Here is an 18,544-nt window from a genome sequence, read left to right on the forward strand (position 1 = left end):
GGTTTATCTGAACACCTCACTACCTAACCTGCCCTTATGAGAAATAGCTGTTACATTTTTATTGTGTAAAATTGTGCATTTGTGTTTAACAGCTATATTTGCCCTTTAGGAAATTTATAGTGCGCAAAGATCAAGGTGCATGTCACCCTCATGCTTTTATTTGTGTTAAGAGATTAGCAGTCATCCTCTGGAAGATTGATCTGGTGTAGACTTTTGGGGAAAAACGTGAGACTTTGGTGGATTGTCCCAGTGACATTATGAAATTGAAGAGCCTACCTTGCTTGTTACCGCTTGTTCTTTCCTCAAGGGGTGACTTCAACTGGTTGACCAAAAAGTTGCATCCTTGCCTTGAAAAAACAATGACCAAAACAAAACAACTCTTTAAAAATTTTTTAAATTGAAATTTAGTTGATTTAAAATGTTGTGTTAATTTCTGCTGTGTGAGATTCAGTTACATACACGTATAAAGGAAGACCACTCTTTTTTTTAAAATAAATTTTATTGGATGACTTACAATGTTGTGTTAGTTTCGGGTGTACAGCAGATCGAATCAGCCAAACATATACATATATATATCCATTATTTTTCAGATTCTTTTCCCATATAGGCTGTCACAGAGTTTTGGATAGATGATCCCGAGCTAATAATAGGTCCTTATTACTAATGAGTTTTGTATATAGTAGCATGCATATGCCAATCCCAACCTCTCAATCCATCCCTCCCTCTAACATAGGAAAACCACTCTTATCTGGTTTCCCTGCCACCTTGCCTGGTCCTGAGCTGCCCTGTAGTGGCCAAGGTCCAGCCTCTTCAAGTTCGGGGCAGCTGTGAGGACAGCTGGCTTTGATTCAGAGGGTAGAGACAGCATTAGTCAGCAGCCTCCTCTTTCAAGCCCTGGTGCCTTAGCACTGCAACGTGTGTCTGTGACAGTGAAGGTGGATTCCTGATGCTGGCCGTGGATAAGTGGATATGCTTGGGCTGCGTTTGTGAGTCCAATCTTTGGCCCGCCCTCCACATCACGCTCTGACCAGTTGGTCTTGGATCAAGCTTTCGAAACTTTAAATCCCAAATATGAAGAATGAATTTTTGACCTCTCGGTCCTCCCCTCTCAGATTTGGATGGAAGCCTCTGAAATGACTATCTGCATGAGGAAAAGCCCATAAATCATTTGTTGATTCAGAAAACATTTAATGGACCTCTGCTGTCCGGAAAGTATCATACTGAGTACTGTGATGTCCTGGCCCCCAGAATGCTCACAGTCTTGCAGAGAGTTCAAGAATGGTCACTTTGAAAGAGAGACGGAGACTTGGGCTGGGGGGCGGGCCTCAGGCTGGTTGTGAGAGTGATCTGTGTGATGTTTGTCAGCCCATTGCTCATGAAGCTTGATCTGGCTGCTCTGGCTGGCTGGTGCTTTTTCCTTCCCACACTTTAGTGAGCATCCCTCCCAAATCTGGGCTCACACCCATGAGTGCGACCTTCCCACCTGGAGGGAGGCCATGCTTCGGTCGAGCATAAAGGTGGCTGTGCTTCTGCCTTTAGAGACTCAGCATAAGACAGGGTGGAGAAGCCTGAAGCTGGGAACCAGTGTTGCTGCCTGTCATCAGGCTTCTTCATGCAATCTTAGCCAAAGGAACAAAAATTAGTTCATGATTTATGCCTCAGAATAGACTCCATTTCCTGGAAATCATCTTCAAATAGATATGGGAATTTGATTAATAAAACCCGGCTGGAGTGAAAGATGTGTCCTCTTTGCCAATTTGTTCAAAACTCACTGTTCTGTGTTGTTCTGCATAAATCAGATTAGGGCACTTATTATTGCCGCTAAGAGAAGGCAACTGTCATGTGTGCCTTTAAGGGGAAACCAGCTTAAAATCGGATTTGTTTACTCAGCAAGAATTTGGGGGTACAGTGCGGAAAATTTCTCCATGCTGCCCTCTCTCTCTGCAGTCAGGCTCTTAGCATACAGCTGTCCAACTTCCTTGACTATGGAGGTTCCTCCTAGTTTGATTCTGAGCACAGATTCTGCCTACTTTTATTTCTGTTTCCTTTTTGCCTCATGCTTGTCTTCCTTCCTTCCTTTTTTGCTTTTTAGGGCCACACCATGGCATATAGAAGTTCCAGCCTAGGAGTCTAATTGGAACTGAAGCTGCTGACCTACACCACAGACACGGCAACACCAGATCCTTAACCCACTGAGTGAGGCCAGGGATCAAACCCGCACACATCCTCATGGTTACTAGTCAGGTTCATTACCACTGAGCCGTGATGGAACTCCTTACTCTTCTTTCATTGCACTTTTTTTTTTTTTTTTGTCTCTTTTTTTGCTATTTCTTGGGCCACTCCCGCGGCATATGGAGGTTCCCAGGCTAGGGGTCGAATTGGAGATGTAGCCGCTGGCCTATGCCAGAGCCACAGCAACGCGGGATCCGAGCCGCATCTGAGACCTACACCACAGCTCATGGCAACGCCGGATCCTCAAGCCACTGAGCAAGGCCAGGGATCGAACCCACAACCTCATGGTTCCTAGTCAGATTCGTTAACCACTGCACCACGACAGGAACTCCTCATTGCACTTTTTCCATGTCCTGCTCTTCTGATTGTCTTGCTGCAATTTTTGATTCCAAACAGGGGCGACTTTTGTACTCAGCTTGTTAAGAAAGTTTAGTAGTATGTGGCAGGTGGTGTGATTTCCAACTTTTGCATCTTTATATTCCTATGGCGTTTGGCTGTGGGAATCATGTTTAACTGAATGTAATACTCCTGCCATTCAAATTTTAGTTGAAATAAATAGTGAAACACGACTAGTAGACTAGTTCCTCTACCTACCTCTCTCCTCTTCCTCTCCTCCTTCTCTTCTCCCAGAGGAGGCATCAGAAAGCACTCACAGGGTATGCCGAGTATTAAGATACCAACTCCTTAAACTCAGGATAAGTCCTGCCCTATTGCTTGCTTTTGTATATACATGGAGAGCAAAAGTGATTGTGTGTTGCCTGTCTAATACTGAGGTAGAGGTTATTTTGATCTTTTTCAAAAGCTGAGAAGGAAGACAGCGCAAGGGCTGGGCACAGTGTGTTGACTGAACAATAGAGGTGATAAAAGTTAACCATTGTTTTTGGAGGAGAATCAGAACAAGGTTGGGTTTTGGCTGGATGTTCCTACAACACTTTTTTTTTTTTTTTTTTTTTAGGGCTGCACCTGAGGCATATGGAAGTCCCTGGGCTAGGAGTTGAATAGGAGTTGCAACTGAGGCCTACATCACAGCCACAGCAACACCGGCTCTGAGCCACATCTGTGACCTAGTGCTGCAGCTTGCAGCAACACCAGATCCTTAACCCACTGAGTGAGGCCAGGGATGGAACCCACATTCTCATGGACACCTTTTCAGGTTCTTAACCTGCTGAATCACAATGGGAACACTTTCCTCACACACACTATGTCAGGCTCTTAACCCTTTCAGCTGTAATGGGTGCTCTTGATGAGCCCATGCTTAGGTGTTATCTTGGCTGATGCGAAGACAAGCTGTGGCCAGTTGGGTGGCTGGTGTCCTCTGGACCCAGAGTGTTGGGATAGACCCTCCTGTGAGTCATTCAGTAACGCTTTCTGAGCTTTTGCCCATGCCGGGTCAAGGCCTTGGGCAGCAGCAATAGAAGACGCAGATAAGCTCCCTGTTCTCACAGAGCTTTTATCCCAGGGGAGAGACAGGCAATAAAGCACAAAATAAACAAGATGACTTCAGATAGTGACAAATACAGGATAAGGGCACAGAGAGAGTAGGGCACAGAGAGTGACCGTATGTCCTTTAGGTTCCTGGGTCTGAGGTGGCCTTTTTGGGAAAGTGACAGCAGCATAGGAACCTGAGTCTGAGAAGGGACCACACATGAAGATCTGAAGCAGTGCTGACCTCTAGAACTTTCTGAATGCTGGAGATGCTACATACTACCCAGTGTGGTAGCTGCTGGTCCCATGTGGATATTGAACACTTGAAACATGGCTCATACAACAGAGGAACTGAGTTTTCAATTGCATTTAGTATTAATAACTTAAATAGCTTTGTACGCTAATAGCAACCCTCTTAGTGCAGACCTAGAGGATGGGCTTCCAGGGAGGGGACAGATTGTGCAAAGGTCCTGAGGACATGGTGCCCCTGAGAATGAGCCTGGGATCTGAGTCTGCAAGCTGTGTTCAGTCTTCAAACAGCAAATCTGGAAAACTTAAAATTGCTTCCTGCCTCTGTTTTGTGGGCCCCTGGAGAGCCTACAGAGGAACAACAGTTGACCAGATGGGAATTAAAAACCCTTGCCCAACAAAGAACCTTTCCTGGGAAGGGCTCATTCCCACACTGTCTGAGTCACAACTCTTGACTGGTTTCCTCTGCTCACAGGCTGGGGCCAGCCTTTGTCGGTGCAGGATGTGGCCGATACAGAGGCTTTGCTTGTTCATTCTGGGAACGAATCCTGTCTTTGTTCTTTCCTTGAGTCTTTTTGTAACAAGAGGCTGGAACCTCTACAGTTGCTCTTTTGGGGTGGCGGGAGGTCGGGGTGGGGGGGGGTCCCTCTACATTCTTCTTGCTGTCTTCCACTCATCCCAGGGGCCTGAGGTCCCATCTTTTCTGGTTTAGCTCCCCCTCCACCCCTGCCATTGCTAAAGATGGCAGAGCCAGCCCTGGTTATGAATAGTTTCACCATGAATTGCCACTTCTGTTGAAAGGATTAAGAAAAGAGGAGAGGAGGAGTTCCCATTGTGGCTCAGTGGGTTACAAACCCCAGTAGTATCCATGAGGATGCGGGTTCAATCCCTGAGCTCACTCAATGGGTTAAGGATCTGTCATTGCCAAGAGTTGTGGCATGGGTCACAGGTGCAGCTCCAATCCAGTATTGCTGTGGCTGTGGTGTAGGCCGGCAGCTGCAGCTCCGGCTCCAATTTGACACCTAGCCTGGGAGCCCCCATATTCTGAAAAAAGAAAAAAGAGAGGAGTGAAAAAGAAAGGCTCCAGAAATGTTCGCATCGGTTTTCTCACATGCCACACATGCATTGGGATCTCTTAGGCCGTGGAAACCTCTGTAACCCTTCACTGAAAAATGTGTATATTCTTTTTCATATTATTTTCCATTATAGGTTATTACAAGATATTTAATATAGTTCCATGTGTTATTTATCTGTTTTTATGTATAGTAGTTTGTATCTGCTAATCCCAAACTCCTAATGTATCCCTACCCCTCCTTTCCCCTTTGACTATCGTTAAGGGTTTTTTTCTATGTCTTTGAGTCTGTTTCTCTTTTGTAAATAAGTTCATTTGTATAACTTTTTTAGGTTCCACATATAAGTGATATCATTTAATATTTGTCTTTGTCTGGCTTACTTCACTTGTATGATAATCTCTGGGTCCATCCATGTTGTTGCAAATGGCATTATTCCATTCTTTTTATGGCTGAGTAGTATTCCATGGCCTGTGTGTATTCGTTGATTTACATGGGGATGTCCAACTTGCCCAACAGCACTGGTTTTTAACATTAAGTAGTAAGTGGATTGTAGACTTCACTTTTAATGGCCATGTGGTATGACCTTAAGTTCCTGTGTGCTTGGCACTTGGGTGTTTTGAGCCACAAGGACTTGGTAACAGGCTGAGGCCACACACTGAGTCAGTGATGAAGCCAGGTGCAGACCCCATGTCTCACACCTCCAGATGGGCATCCCTCATATTCACTGGTTCTCAGTCTTCCACTGCCTTCATCCCTTACACACATGGGCTGTATACCCCTGCCAGATGTGTCTCTGGTTATGTTATCGTGTGTAACCCCTCCCCCACATTCCTCTGAGGGTCACTACAGCACCTGTTTCATTCGGGATGTGTCCGCAGGAGTGAAGGCTGAATGGTCCCCTTCCATCATGTCACCTCAAAGAATTCACAGTCTCATAACAGCAGCATTCATCTGGGCCAGACTTGCCTCCTGCTTCTCCCAGCCCAAGTTCTACCTCTGGATCCTTCCCATCCCCTAGTGAATGCTAGCTCTGTAGCAGGAGAAAGGATGAGCTGAAGGAAATGGGGACAGGCTTGGATGTCCAGCAAATGGCCTTGGGCTGTGATGCTCTGGGAATTGCCGCCATAGAGACAGGTGGATAATGAGCCTCCTACCCTTTCCCTCTCCCTCTCTGAGGTTGTCGCTCCCTTTCTGGACAGACTTGGTGGCTGTGTGTTCATACACAGCTCTTTGTTTAGAAAGCTTGATGCTTTTCTGTTGCCATCTTGAAATTCTTTTTTTTTTTTTAAGTCTTTTTGGGGCCCCACCTGCAGCATATGGAGGTTCCCAGGCTAGGGGTTGAATCAAAGCTGTAGCTGCAGGCCTATACCAGAGCCACAGCAACACAGGATCTAAGCCACATCTGTGACCTACACCACAGCTCATGGCAACACCAGATCCTTAACCCACTGAGCAAGGCCAAGGATCCAGCCCAAGTCTTCATGGATGCTAGTCAGGTTCGTTAACCACTGAGACAGGACAGGAACTCCCGTCATCTTGAAATTCTTAATAATTATTGAACAGTAACCCTGCATTGTCATTTTGCACAGGGCCCTACAAATTATGAGCCAGTTCTCTTATGACACCTAGAACATACCGCACCTGCATCATTCATATCATTTTGCTCTGTTATTCACACTTACAACTCCCCTTGTACACTAGGAGGTATTTTAGTGGAGGGACAAGGCCTTTGAAATCAAGCAGGCCCTTTTCAAATGACTGTATAATGACTTTGGGTAAGTTATCCAGTCATTTGGAGTCTCAGTGTTCTCATCTGTAAAGTGGGAATATTGTCTTAATTTTTACAGACTTTGAAGATCAAGAGAATGTATGGGTAGCATGCCTTACACATCCACCCTCAATATCACCTCTTATTCCTCCCTCCCTCCTTGCCTGGCACCATGCTGGTATACAGTAGGTGCTCAACATGTGCTTACTACATTTCAGTTTGTGATGGCCAGTTTGTGCCTTTTCATTTCCATGTGGGGCCAAGGTGTGTGTCCTAGTCTCTGGATAAGAGCTAGGACCATACAATTGGAAGGGTTCCTTCTAAGGACTGACTTTCCTTCTTCCGGGCATCGCATTCCAGGCCATGTATTGGGCACTCTTTTTCTTTAGTAAGTTCACCATTGGTGTTTCATGCCCTGAAGCTCAGGATAGCAGATCCTCAGCCAGCGCTGACTGCAGCAGGCACTGGGCTGCCGGACACACACCTTCTACCATAATCCTGGAGGTATGCACTGTCCTTACCCCATTTCCCATGGCTACCTGAGCTGTCTTGGCTTCAGGGCCTGTGTTTTTAAACACTGCCTGCTTCTGCTTCTTCTTTGAGGCAATCTGGGGCGAACCTTAGATATGAGTTTGGGGAGATGTGTGTGGTAGAGTGCTTTTAAATGCTTATCCTAAGAAAGTCTCAAGTATAATGCGCTGGGACAGAGACAGAGGAAGTGCAAAATGTTCAATGGCAGCGTTCCCGTCGTGGCTCAGAGACTAGTATCCATGAGGATCCGGGTTCAAGCCCTGGCCTCATTCAGTAGGTTAAGGATCTGGCGTTGCCGTGGTGTAGGTTGCAGATGTGGTTCGGAACTGGGATTGCTGTGGCTGGGGTGTAGGCTGGCAGCTGCAGCTCCCATTTGACCCCTAGCCCGTGAACTTCCGTATGCCGCAGGTGCAATCCTAAAAAGAAAAAAAAAAAAAGTTCAATGGCAGTTGGAGCTGAGCCTTGCACCTTGGGGAAACCTAGCAGATCATGGGAGGGGCCCCAGGCCTGAGCAGAAATGCGGGGCTACCAGGGTGGTGGCCGCCACCAGGTTGGCTGGTCCCGTAGGTCACGATCTGGGACTGGCGCCTTTAGGTGTCTGTGACTAAGTGAGCGGCAGAGAGCCAGGCGAGCCAGGGCAGCCTGTGGGCCATGACTAAATTAGGAAGAAAGAGCTCTTGGGCTCTCCGGGAGCTCGGTGGGCAAGTGGGCAGTGGACAGGCCTCTGGTGGGCAGCTGGAAACGGACTGTTCAGACAGACATGAGTGGCCTTCCCTTCGACTTTTCAGTGCTGCAGGAACCTCACACTCTGAGTTCTAGCAGGAGAGGAGCCTCCCTAATGCCCTCGACCATCCCCACTCCCCTCCCTCCAGGAGTCTCAGTAAAATAGGAAAATGCCATGAACTTTAATCCCTGGTCCTTGCTAAGCTCTCTTGAGGAGGTTTCACACTGTAAAAAGCATACCCTCCTGAACAGTTTTGAGAGGGGATTATATTGGATACTTGGCATCACAGATGAATATCAGACAATCCAGACAGGATGCACTGGGGTACGGCTGCTTTATGTAACCTGGCAAGGAGGTACCTACAGACAGCAGCTTTGGACTTAGAAAATCATGCGACGGTTTAGTTGATTTAAGTATTACAGTGTGAGGTTTGGAAAGAGAAGAGGAAGAGAGTGGCAGGGAAACAGTGGCTCTTGGAGAGAAAGGTGAGCAAGTTTCTAAGTAATTAAGCCTTTAATCAGGCTTAGCCCATCACAGGACCCATGGCCTCACAGAGAGGGGCTTCTTGGCTTTTCTTTCTTTGTTTCCTTCTTCTTTCTCTTTCCTTCCTTCCACTCCCTCTCGTTTCTTGCTTTCCTCCCCACCCCCCCTTTTTTGGTGTCACAATTTTTGCAAGAATTTTAGAAAAACTTAGGTGTAGAGAATTTTCTCAATGGCAGCACTATTTACACGTTGGGCTGGTAATCCTTGTTTGTGGGTCTGTCTTGAGTGTTGCATGATTTCAGCAGTATTACTGACCTCTGCCCAGTAGACGCCAGTAGTGCCCCCAATTCTGAAACCAAATGTCTGCAGCATACCCTGAAGAAAATCACCCCGGTTAAGGGCCCCTGCTTAGAGCAGAAGGCAGTGCGTTTTTCCTGCTGAAAAATGTTGCGGTTTCTATTTGAGTGGTGAGAAGGTGAGGCACCTCACTCCGTCTCCTCCTGCTCCACAAAAATTAAAAGAGGGGGCCAGCCATTCTGGAGGTTTGTGGGTTGGGAATCAGTGTGACTCTGCTATCTGACGTGGCTGTATTGGTAAGGATCCTTTTGGGGTCCTTTTGGGGACCTTCAAGACCAGACTGTCACCCGTGAAAACTCAGAGTCAAAAACAAGCAAATAAACACACAAACAAACCACTATCACCACCACCAACCACAAAAAATAGGGAAGTAAACCAGGACTGGAGGCTTTGGAATTTTATTAAAAATGGCCTCACGATTGGTGCAAGACTCCCTCCTTCAGAAGCGGTCTCAGGGGGCCGGTCTGCGTAGAGCTGGCCTGGGTGTTGATATGTGAAGAGGCTGAGAACATGTGGCATAAACATCGACTGATATTGTTTGCCATTTACACTCAGCATGTGTAATGCAGCAGGAATGGCTGCTGGCGGCATGTGACCCCTTCCAGCCGGGCGTGCGGTGCCTGGAACCGCTCTTTCTCTTTCGCTGGCTCCCTGGCTCGCATTCCCCCTCCTCTGCCCCTTCCCAGACTCGGGAGAGCTTACGTGGACGCTTGTCATGATTGGCATGCAGAAAGCTGGTAGAATGTCATTGGAATTTTCTAGGGAGGCACATGCGCGGCACCCAAAATGACTCCCGGCTTCGGTGGCCTCAGGTGAGCGCTCCATGCCAGGAGCCCTGGTCTTTTTCAGAAAGGTAAGGTTGCATGACGTCATCCTACCTTTCCCAGCCCAAGAGGGAAATCAAGGGTTTGGATTTTTTTGTTGTTGTTTTGTTTTTGTTTTTGTTTTTGCTTTTAATTCTCTAGTCCGGGCAGCACTTCTGACCATGTTCTTGGCGCTAAGCATTTGTGCATGAGTATGCGATTTGTCGGTATCCCCACCCCCTCCTATTTAAAAAAGTTGTAATAAATGATTCACTATGGCAGGGTAACATGTGACCTAAAACAGCTCCTCATGACCCCATTGAAGTCAGTGATCCCAACGTCAAGGAAGTCTAGATGCTCTTTTTACGCTGGTTACTGAAGTCTTTTATAAAGATAAGTCGTGTGGCTACGGGAAAACAGACCGCATTATTCCCAGATCGGAGGGAATGGAAGGGGACATTCTTGCAATCCTGAAACCTCATGAATGATGGGGGTCTCTTAAGGTGAAGGTGTTTGGTGTTCATTGCTGGAATTTGTCGATGACAGAAAATGAATGTTCCGGCGTTTGAAATGTCTCATATCTGTTGAGTCCAGAGTCAGGCTCATGAGCCTGAGGGGTTGCCGTTAGGATTCATGTGCAGGAGAAAGAATTTTTTGCAAGAAAAGAAGGCTTGAAAAGTTGCTTCTGAGTATCTTTGAAGGAGCCGTGATACGCATTTCAGCAACTCTTAGGTATCTTTAAGTAAATTACATTTCAAAACAAAACCCTTTTAATAGTCCCCATGCAAGCAAGCAAGTATATAAACGTCTGTTGTGAGGTTCAGGGGACGTATTTGGACATGGATGTGATCTGTTAGCAGGCTCAAGCACAACTGAACATGACTCACCTCGTTTCTTTATCTGATGCAACTAAAAGTGGCTTCGACACATTCGGGAGAGGAATACTGGTTCCCGACTTGCAAGTGTGTCAGAGTAAATCCACACAGTTGTAAAATGGCGTATATGGCGCATCTTACATCATGTGAATTTTTTTAACCTTAAAAAAAAAGATCCATGTGTAGCTTTGCCATTGGTTTCTGCCTTATATGTGTTGGAATCCGCCCCCCCCGCTTCTTTTTTGCAAATATGTGGGAAAGCTGAAGGGGAGAGGGTTAATATTTTCACACACTCACCCCTCCCCCACATGCATACACTAACAGCTGCCATGTATGATTTTGTGGAATTTGATATTTTGAACGAAATGACTTCCTTATTTTCCATAGTAATATAATAATCAATTTTACCATAGAGAACTGTGTACATGTCAAGCCTTGGCTGCCCCTAATTAGCAATGGATGGGGAGCAGGGGAAAGAGCTGAAGAGCAGTTTTGAGTGAAAAGCCAGCCATCGAGTTTTAACCATTCTTTCTTGCCTCAGCCAAGGCAGTTCTCAATCTGCTTGCATTCTGACCGAAGTTTTGATTTGTGGTGATCTGCGAAAATATCTACACAGACACGAGCACATGTAACTGAGACAGGCCTGTCTGTTGTTGCTTTTTGTCTTTTATCTCCTCTCCATAGTAATTTTTATACAGTCTACAGCTTCGTAAAATAGAGGCAAAAGTCAGAAGCCACCGACATAGAATATTCTCTGCCTTAAGTGGCACCTGTGTTTTGTTGTCAGAAAGGTGCATTTCTTTCTTTCTCTTCTTTTTTTTTTTTTCTTTTTAGGGCTGAATCTGCGGCACATGGAAGTTCCCAGGGTGGGAGTCACATCAGAGCTGCAGATGTTGACCTACGCCAAAGCCACAGCCACAGCCACAGCAATGCCAGATCCAAGCTGCCTCTGCGACCTACACCTCAGCTCCTGGCAACACCAGATCCTCAATCCACTGAGCGAGCCCAGGGATCAAACCTGAATCCTCATGGATACTAGTCGGGTTCCTTACTGCTGAGCCACAGTAGGAACTTCGGAAAGGTGTATTTCTTATGGCACCAGAAACGTCCATCCACTTTCTCAAATAAATAATTATACAGTACGCTTATAAAGTTCCAGCCATACAATTCTCATTTACTCAAGGAATTTAAAAGGATTAAACAGCACACATTCCCAGTACACACACAGAAATATATACCTCATACTCCACAAGGAATCACTTAGCATATTCTACTAAGGTCTCTGTTCCCATAGGCTTAGAGACTGTTATAAATTCAAGTGAGTCGAATAGGTATTTGTTCAGTGCCTCTAATTTGCAGGGCACCGAGCCAGACAGACATTCAGGAATTTGAAAGATTTTAGAATGTGGATGATGTCTTCAAGGTGCTTATAATTTAGGAGGCAAGAGTCATTGCCAGCCAACCTCACCTGGCTTTCTAGAGCAGAGACTGTACATACTCTGAGGCAGGTCTTGCCGCAAAAAATATTTATTGAACTCTGTGAAAGATGCTTCAGTAGAGCCAAGAAATATTGATTGATTGCCCACTGCGTTTGTGACCTTTGGCAGACTGATAAAAAGTTCAGTCTTTATTCTTAAGTGCAATTTAAGACAGATAGCCATGCTGTTAGTAGTGACAAAAACAGTGTGTGGGGATCAAAGTAATGAAGAACAGACTGGCTCTATTTTTTTTTAGAAATTGGTGAATCTCAAACTTTGTTTCACATTAGTTCTCCTGGGGAGCGCAGTGCCAGAGTTCCTGTGGTGGCGCAGTGGTTAACGAATCCGACTAGGAACCATGAGGTTGCGGGTTCGGTCCCTGCCCTTGCTCAGTGGGTTAACGATCCGGCATTGCTGTGAGCTGTGGTGTAGGTTGCAGACGCGGCTCGGATCCCGAGTTGCTGTGGCTCTGGCATAGGCCGGCAGCTACAGCTCCGATTAGACCCCTAGCCTGGGAACCTCCATATGCCGCGGGAGCGGCCCAAGAAATGGCAAAAAGACAAAAAAAAAAAAAAAAAAAAAAAATTCCAGTGCCTAGGGTGAAAAAAAAAGAATCTCTGGAAAGAGGACCCAAGCACCTGGATTTTAAAAAATGCCCCTAGTAGTTGCAATGCCAACAAGTTTGAAATCTAGTGATATAGATGATTTTATTAAAAAAAATTTTTTTTTTAAAGCCTAGGTTGCGTTTGGAAGGTTGACTTTCCCATAATGATGATGTGGCTTGACTAAAGAACTTTTGACATTTTAGAGTCTGACTCTTCCACTCTGTATCAGTGAACTCAGGGTGAAAAGAGTTATGCTGTTTTCCTATTCAACAGAGATAACATGACACTGAGCCAGTCCATCAACTAAATTACCCAAGGTTTGTGAACCTTGAGTGTTTCAATTCCAGAAGGCCAGATGTTGAACATGTCGACTGAGCCACTTAAAGGAAGGTAGGGATAAGGATAATCATATGTTTACAGTGCATGAAACCCCCCACCCATGCCTTGGAAAAGGAAGCCCCTTCCTGAGCTACTGCACAGCTGGTACCCAGAGGTGGCTTCTAAAACATACAACTGCCACTAGATTCCTTATAATTCACCATAGGTTCTTAGAATTGAAATTTTGGTTCATGATCACCCAGTTCAGCGATTCTCAAAAGGGGCCACCACCATATCATTTGGACTTGTTAGAAATGCAAATTCTCAGGCCCTAACCCAGACTCCCTAAGATAGAAACTGGGGGTGAGCCCAGCGTCTGTATTTAAAAGCTCTCCTGGTGCCCTCCAACACTTGAAAATCACTGCTCTGGCCTCACCCTGTCATTTTATAGACAGATCTGTTAAGTGGAGATTAAGGGCCTCTGAAGTTACCCAGGACTAGAGGAGCAGTAAAGTCTAGAAACTCAGATCTTCCAGGGCTGAAATCTATCTCTACACTATGGCCAGGTCACCCCAGTTTTTCCATGTGTCATAAATAACAGCTTTAGGAAAACACCCATCAGCCTACAATCACAGGGCATAAAGGAGACTTAAATCTTGTCTCGTCGGATCCTCCCATTTCAGAGATGAGAAAACTAAGACCTGCAGGGTGAATTGCCTGCAATAAGATGTCCAGTTATTGGTGGCAGAGCCTAAGAAGCAAGTCTGCTTACAACCAAAACAGTCTCTTCTGGCCTCCTCCCCAAATACCCTACACTGTCTCTTCAATGTTATATGGACTCCTAATATTTGGCTTAAATCACATTGATTAAAATGTCCAGGTAAGAGTCAGGTAATTCTAGGAAAAGACCAGCTCTATTGATTGAGAATTTAAATTCTTTAAAATTAATCTAAAATTTTATTTGATTTAAACTTGGCTTGAGTTTTCTAACCGTCCTTGTGCATTTACCAGAAAAATCTCAGAGATATAAACTACTAAAAATAAAGTTTAGAGAACCAGAGACCGTTCTTAGAGCATGTGTTTCTTCTCAGAATCATGTAGATTAGATGCTTATATCGCCTCAGATCACACATTGAAATTGCATTTTTCTTTAGATTTAATTAAAAGGAAAAATGTGGCAACGAGTCTGTTTGTTGAATATTTTAGAATTTTATACTCGATGTGGTTGGTGGTGTTTACATAATTTTGACAGTGTTCAAAGACTGAATCTAATCCATATTCTCCACGGAGCTGCTTCTTCAAAGCCTCTTAGCAATGTACACATGGAACATTAAGCTAGGAAAACAAATTGAGAATGTGATACACAGCTATTATACCCACACACATATGCACAGAGTGGGTGTGTATGTGTATAGATGTGTTTATTGGTTCCACATACTTACTGTGTGCCAGGAACTCTGATAGGAAATGGATACATAATTCCTGCCTTCAAAATGATCAGGGTGTGAAGACATCAGACAAGTGGTTGAGTAGAGAGTTGTTAGGGAAGGTGGTAGGAATTAGAAGAAAAGTGTAATTGAGCTTAGTGGAGCAGCAAAGCATTATGGGGAATCACAGAAGAGGCACCAGTACACACTAGAAGGGGGCAGGAGTCAGAGAAGGCTGCCTGGAGGAGGTGCCATCTAAGCTGCATGTTGAAGTATGGTAGTTACATGGGTGAGGGGGAGTAGAGAGGAGGTTGTCCTGGGCAAGGGAACTGTATATGCAAAGGCGTTTATATTTGTGTGCACGGTGTCCTTCACTGGGCTCTGTTGGTCTATAAACCCCTAAATATTTCATTTGCATGTGTAAACACTAACATTTGGCTTCTTAGAAAACTTGTAGAGCAGTTGTTAAGTATACATTTTGAACGGCTTGTTTTTCCATCTCAAAAGACCCCAATGTTCCCAGGAAGAGTTTATGGATTGAGAGGTCACCATATCTTATGTTACTGAGAAAACAGAACAACCTCTCCTAACTGCAGAGGTCAAATCCCCACCCTCCGTTTTAGCCTGCACAAAACCAGTGAAATTCTGCATGAATCTCCTGCAGAGTTGTGTCTCAGGCACACTGGTTCCATCCCCACGTGGATTTGAGCTGTATTTTCCTATGAAAGCCTAGTTCTGTCTGTGGCATGCCTTTGTAGAGGAAGGCAGTCTTACAGCGAGGCACTGTTAGTTTTTCATCCATTAAGTCTTCCTGGAGAGAGTTGAGAGCCTCTCTTTGTGCAGAACTGCCTGTCCAAGAGAACAGGGTTAGAAGAACTTAAATTATTTCATACTGGCTGGACTGCAACACATCTGTCTGGACCAAGATATATATAACAATAGTAGTATGACAATAGTTTTTTTAAAAGCATTCCCAGGAGCTTAAAACTAGCTTAATTTGTGAGTAGTAATAATAATTATTATTTAGTATTATTCAACTGTAATAATTATTATCATGATCACTATGCTTTACAAAACACCTGTACATCATATTTGATCTTTATAACAGCTAGCAGGGTGGACATTCTTATCTCAGTTTGACAGATGAAGAAATTAAACCTTCGAGTCATCAGATTCAAAGGTGGAAAAGGCCTTGGGGATACTTTCATCCAGCTCTCTTATTTGCCAAAAAAAAAAAAAAAAAAGGGAAGTTGACTGACATACAATCCCACAGGGAATAAATAGTAGCTCTGTGACCCAGGCCTGGGTCTTCTGATTTCTAGCTGGCTCATTTGTTCACCCCATCACTCCACCACGCTGCTTTCAATCTTTAGTGTGTGAAAGAAACTTGGAAGACTATGCATTTGTTTCTTTAAGAGAAACTTCGTTGAAACCAGGCTTACATGCTATTTTATGAGCACGTGCACCTATAGACAAAGTCTCTTCCTTTTAAACCTTTTCTTTCTGTCGATAGGTGAACAGACAGATATGTAGATAAATAGATACACACCACAGGTGGATGTTACTGGGGACATGAGGGTGTAATCAGACTAGGTGGAGTCTCAAAGGGAACTTCAACTTTATCTGTATAATTTTATTTGATTTTTTGATACAAAGTACTTGGGGGCAAAAATGACCATAATAGTAACGTTTATTCATTTGAAGTGGTGGGCCATCAATTAATATGTATTTGTTACATTCTTTGGATTTTCAGTTTTAAAATTCAAAACAAAACAAATATGAATATGAAAAATAAATCACCCCTATAATACTATCGTTTTACAAAATAAAGGATATTTTAAAGAAAGCAAATTGGTCCAGAAGGAAGAAAACAAAGCTAATTTATGGTTCTGGGTGGTGACACTGACGTTAATTCTGTCTTTGCTCTAAGTCTTTTCCTGTTAAGACCCTAGCGGGATGTATATTCTTTTCTCTGGATTTGCTGCATTACCAGTTCTCTTTTGCACATTTTGACCACTTCTAATAACTCTGGCAGGAAAGGCAGGCCCTCTCTTGTCTAGTTAAAAAAAAATCACTAGCTGCCCTTTGGTCCCCTGGTTCTGAAAACCTTATTCTGACTGATTAAGGGGAAGGGGTGTAGAATACAATGGATCAAAAAGCTGGTGATTTGATATCAAGTGTGTTCTTTAAAATCATGTTGTCCATACGTTAACTAAACTTATTGTGGTGATCATTTCACAATATATACATATATCAAGGTGTTACAGGTATGCCTTAAACTTATACAATGTTAAGTGTTAATTATATATCCATAGAGCTGGGAAAAAATAAGAGAAAACACTGTAACAAGTTGGGAGGTAAAAAAAAACCCCACAAAATAAAGGAAATTATATTTTAGTAACTTTAGCAAACACATACCCCCCCCCCAAAAAAAAATTACACCCAAGGAAGTAGGTGCAAGAATGTGGTTTTAGAAGTCTGCCCTTAATGAATATGTGAACAGATGACAGAACACTGGCTGTACAGTGAAAAGATCCTCAGGTCCCTGCCAGTCCCTTATTTGCTGGATGCTCTCAGGTGAGTCATCTGCCCTTTCTTGGTCTCACTCTCTCTCTTAATATAAACTGGAAATGGTCATATTTGGTTTACCTACCCATATGATTGTCCTAGAGGTCAGAGAGCTAATGAGGTGAAAACACTTACTCACACTCCAACTGAAAAACACAAAACGCAAGAGAGATAACAGGATTATTGTTGCTGTTAGGAATCGTTCCAAGAGGTGTCATGGTGACATGAATCATTGTATGGTAATGTCATGGCTAAAACCCAAACATGGGATAACGCCAGCCTTGACCCAGTGTTTTCAAAATTAGTCACTGAGGCCTCTCTAGTGATAATCCAGGAGCCCTGTTGTTGCCCGGAAGACAACACTGTCAAAAAAGGGTATGATTTCACTCTTCTCCTCCAAAGGAAAATACTCCCCTGGTGAATGTTGATGGGGACCCGTCCGCCATGGAGGCTGCATTAGCCCCAAGGGATGAGGACCTTCTTCTTTTTTTTTGAAAAAAAATTTTTATTAGTGGTTTTTATTTTTTTCCATTATAGCTGGTTTACAGTGTTCTGTCAATTTTCTACTATACAGCAAGATGACCCAGTCAGGCATACATGTATACATTCTTTTTTCTCACATTATCATGCTCCATCATAAGGGACTAGTTATAGTTCCCAGTGCTGTACAGCAGGATCTCATTGCTTATCCATTCCCAAGGCAATAGTTTGCATCTATTAACCCCAGATTTCCAGTCCATCCCACTCCCAATCCCTCCCCCTTTCCTCCACGTCCATGAGTTTCTTTTCTGCGGAAAGGTTCATTTGTGCCATATATTAGATTCCAGATATGAGTGATATCATATGGTATTTGTCTTTCTCTGACTGACTTAGCATGAGAGTCTCTCGAGGACCTTCTATCTCTCCACGGGATTGGATTGATTCACAGAGTGTGCCTGCTTCTTTGTGTTTCACTTTTTTTCCTCCAAAAAATAAGTGGGGAGTTCCCGTGGTGGCGCAGTGGTTAACGAATCCGACTAGGAACCATGAGGTTGCGGGTTCAGTCCCCGCCCTTGCTCAGTGGGTTAACGATCCGGCGTTGCCGTGAGCTGTGGTGTAGGTTGCAGACGCGGCTTGGATCCCGAGTTGTTGTGGCTCTGGCGTAGGCCGGTGGCTACAGCTCTGATTAGACCCCTAGCCTGGGAACCTCCATGTGCCTCGGAAGCGGCCCAAAGAAATAGCAAAAAGACAAAAATAAAAATAAAAATAAAAAAGTGGGTTCCCGCTCCGTGGTCTCTGAGATCTCTTCTTGCTCTCAAGTTTTGTGATAACGAGCTACAGTTTGAACTTCAGCCCCAATATTACTGTGATAGCATCATCATCATCTTTGTAACCTGACATTTAGGGACTGTTCCCTGACCTAGTTTTTAAGAGTTACGGCAGAGTTTAGAATTTGCAATTTGAGGTTCAGCGCCCAGGAGGCAACAGAAGGGCAGGACCCAGCAAAGCCCTGGCCCTGACCCTGACCTTGATCATTGCACTTGATTTGATTTGGTTGCTCTGTAAGGTGTGAACAAACCTGAAAACATTTCTCTTGCCTGGTCCTGAGCTCTCTTCCCTGGAATACATGTTGTGTCTTAGCACATAAG

General features: G+C 44.4%; 1 protein-coding gene across 13 annotated transcripts in view; it reads left to right on the forward strand.

Annotated features, from left to right (window-relative positions):
* The window catches only part of RBM20 (RNA binding motif protein 20), a 243,283-nt gene that overhangs the window by 155,617 nt on the left and 69,122 nt on the right, over window positions 1-18,544 (forward strand). Inside the window, exon 1 of one of the 13 annotated variants that reach the window (XM_084994245.1) lies at window positions 9,390-9,695. The exons of 10 other annotated variants lie outside the window; for them this stretch is intronic. In XM_084994245.1, the coding sequence (XP_084850371.1) occupies window positions 9,613-9,695 (83 nt within the window). In that variant the 5' untranslated portion in view covers window positions 9,390-9,612. Of the gene's footprint in view, window positions 1-9,389; window positions 9,696-18,544 lie in introns of those variants that run through there. 2 more of the 13 variants (XM_084994246.1, XM_084994255.1) reach the window with 2 other exon arrangements.

This window comes from Sus scrofa, chromosome 14 (assembly GCF_054392235.1).
Source record: "Sus scrofa isolate SSC_HxYL_T2T_F1_AM1 chromosome 14, Sscrofa_HxYL_maternal_Yorkshire_Landrace_v2.0, whole genome shotgun sequence".
Taxonomy (NCBI): Eukaryota; Metazoa; Chordata; class Mammalia; order Artiodactyla; family Suidae; genus Sus; species Sus scrofa.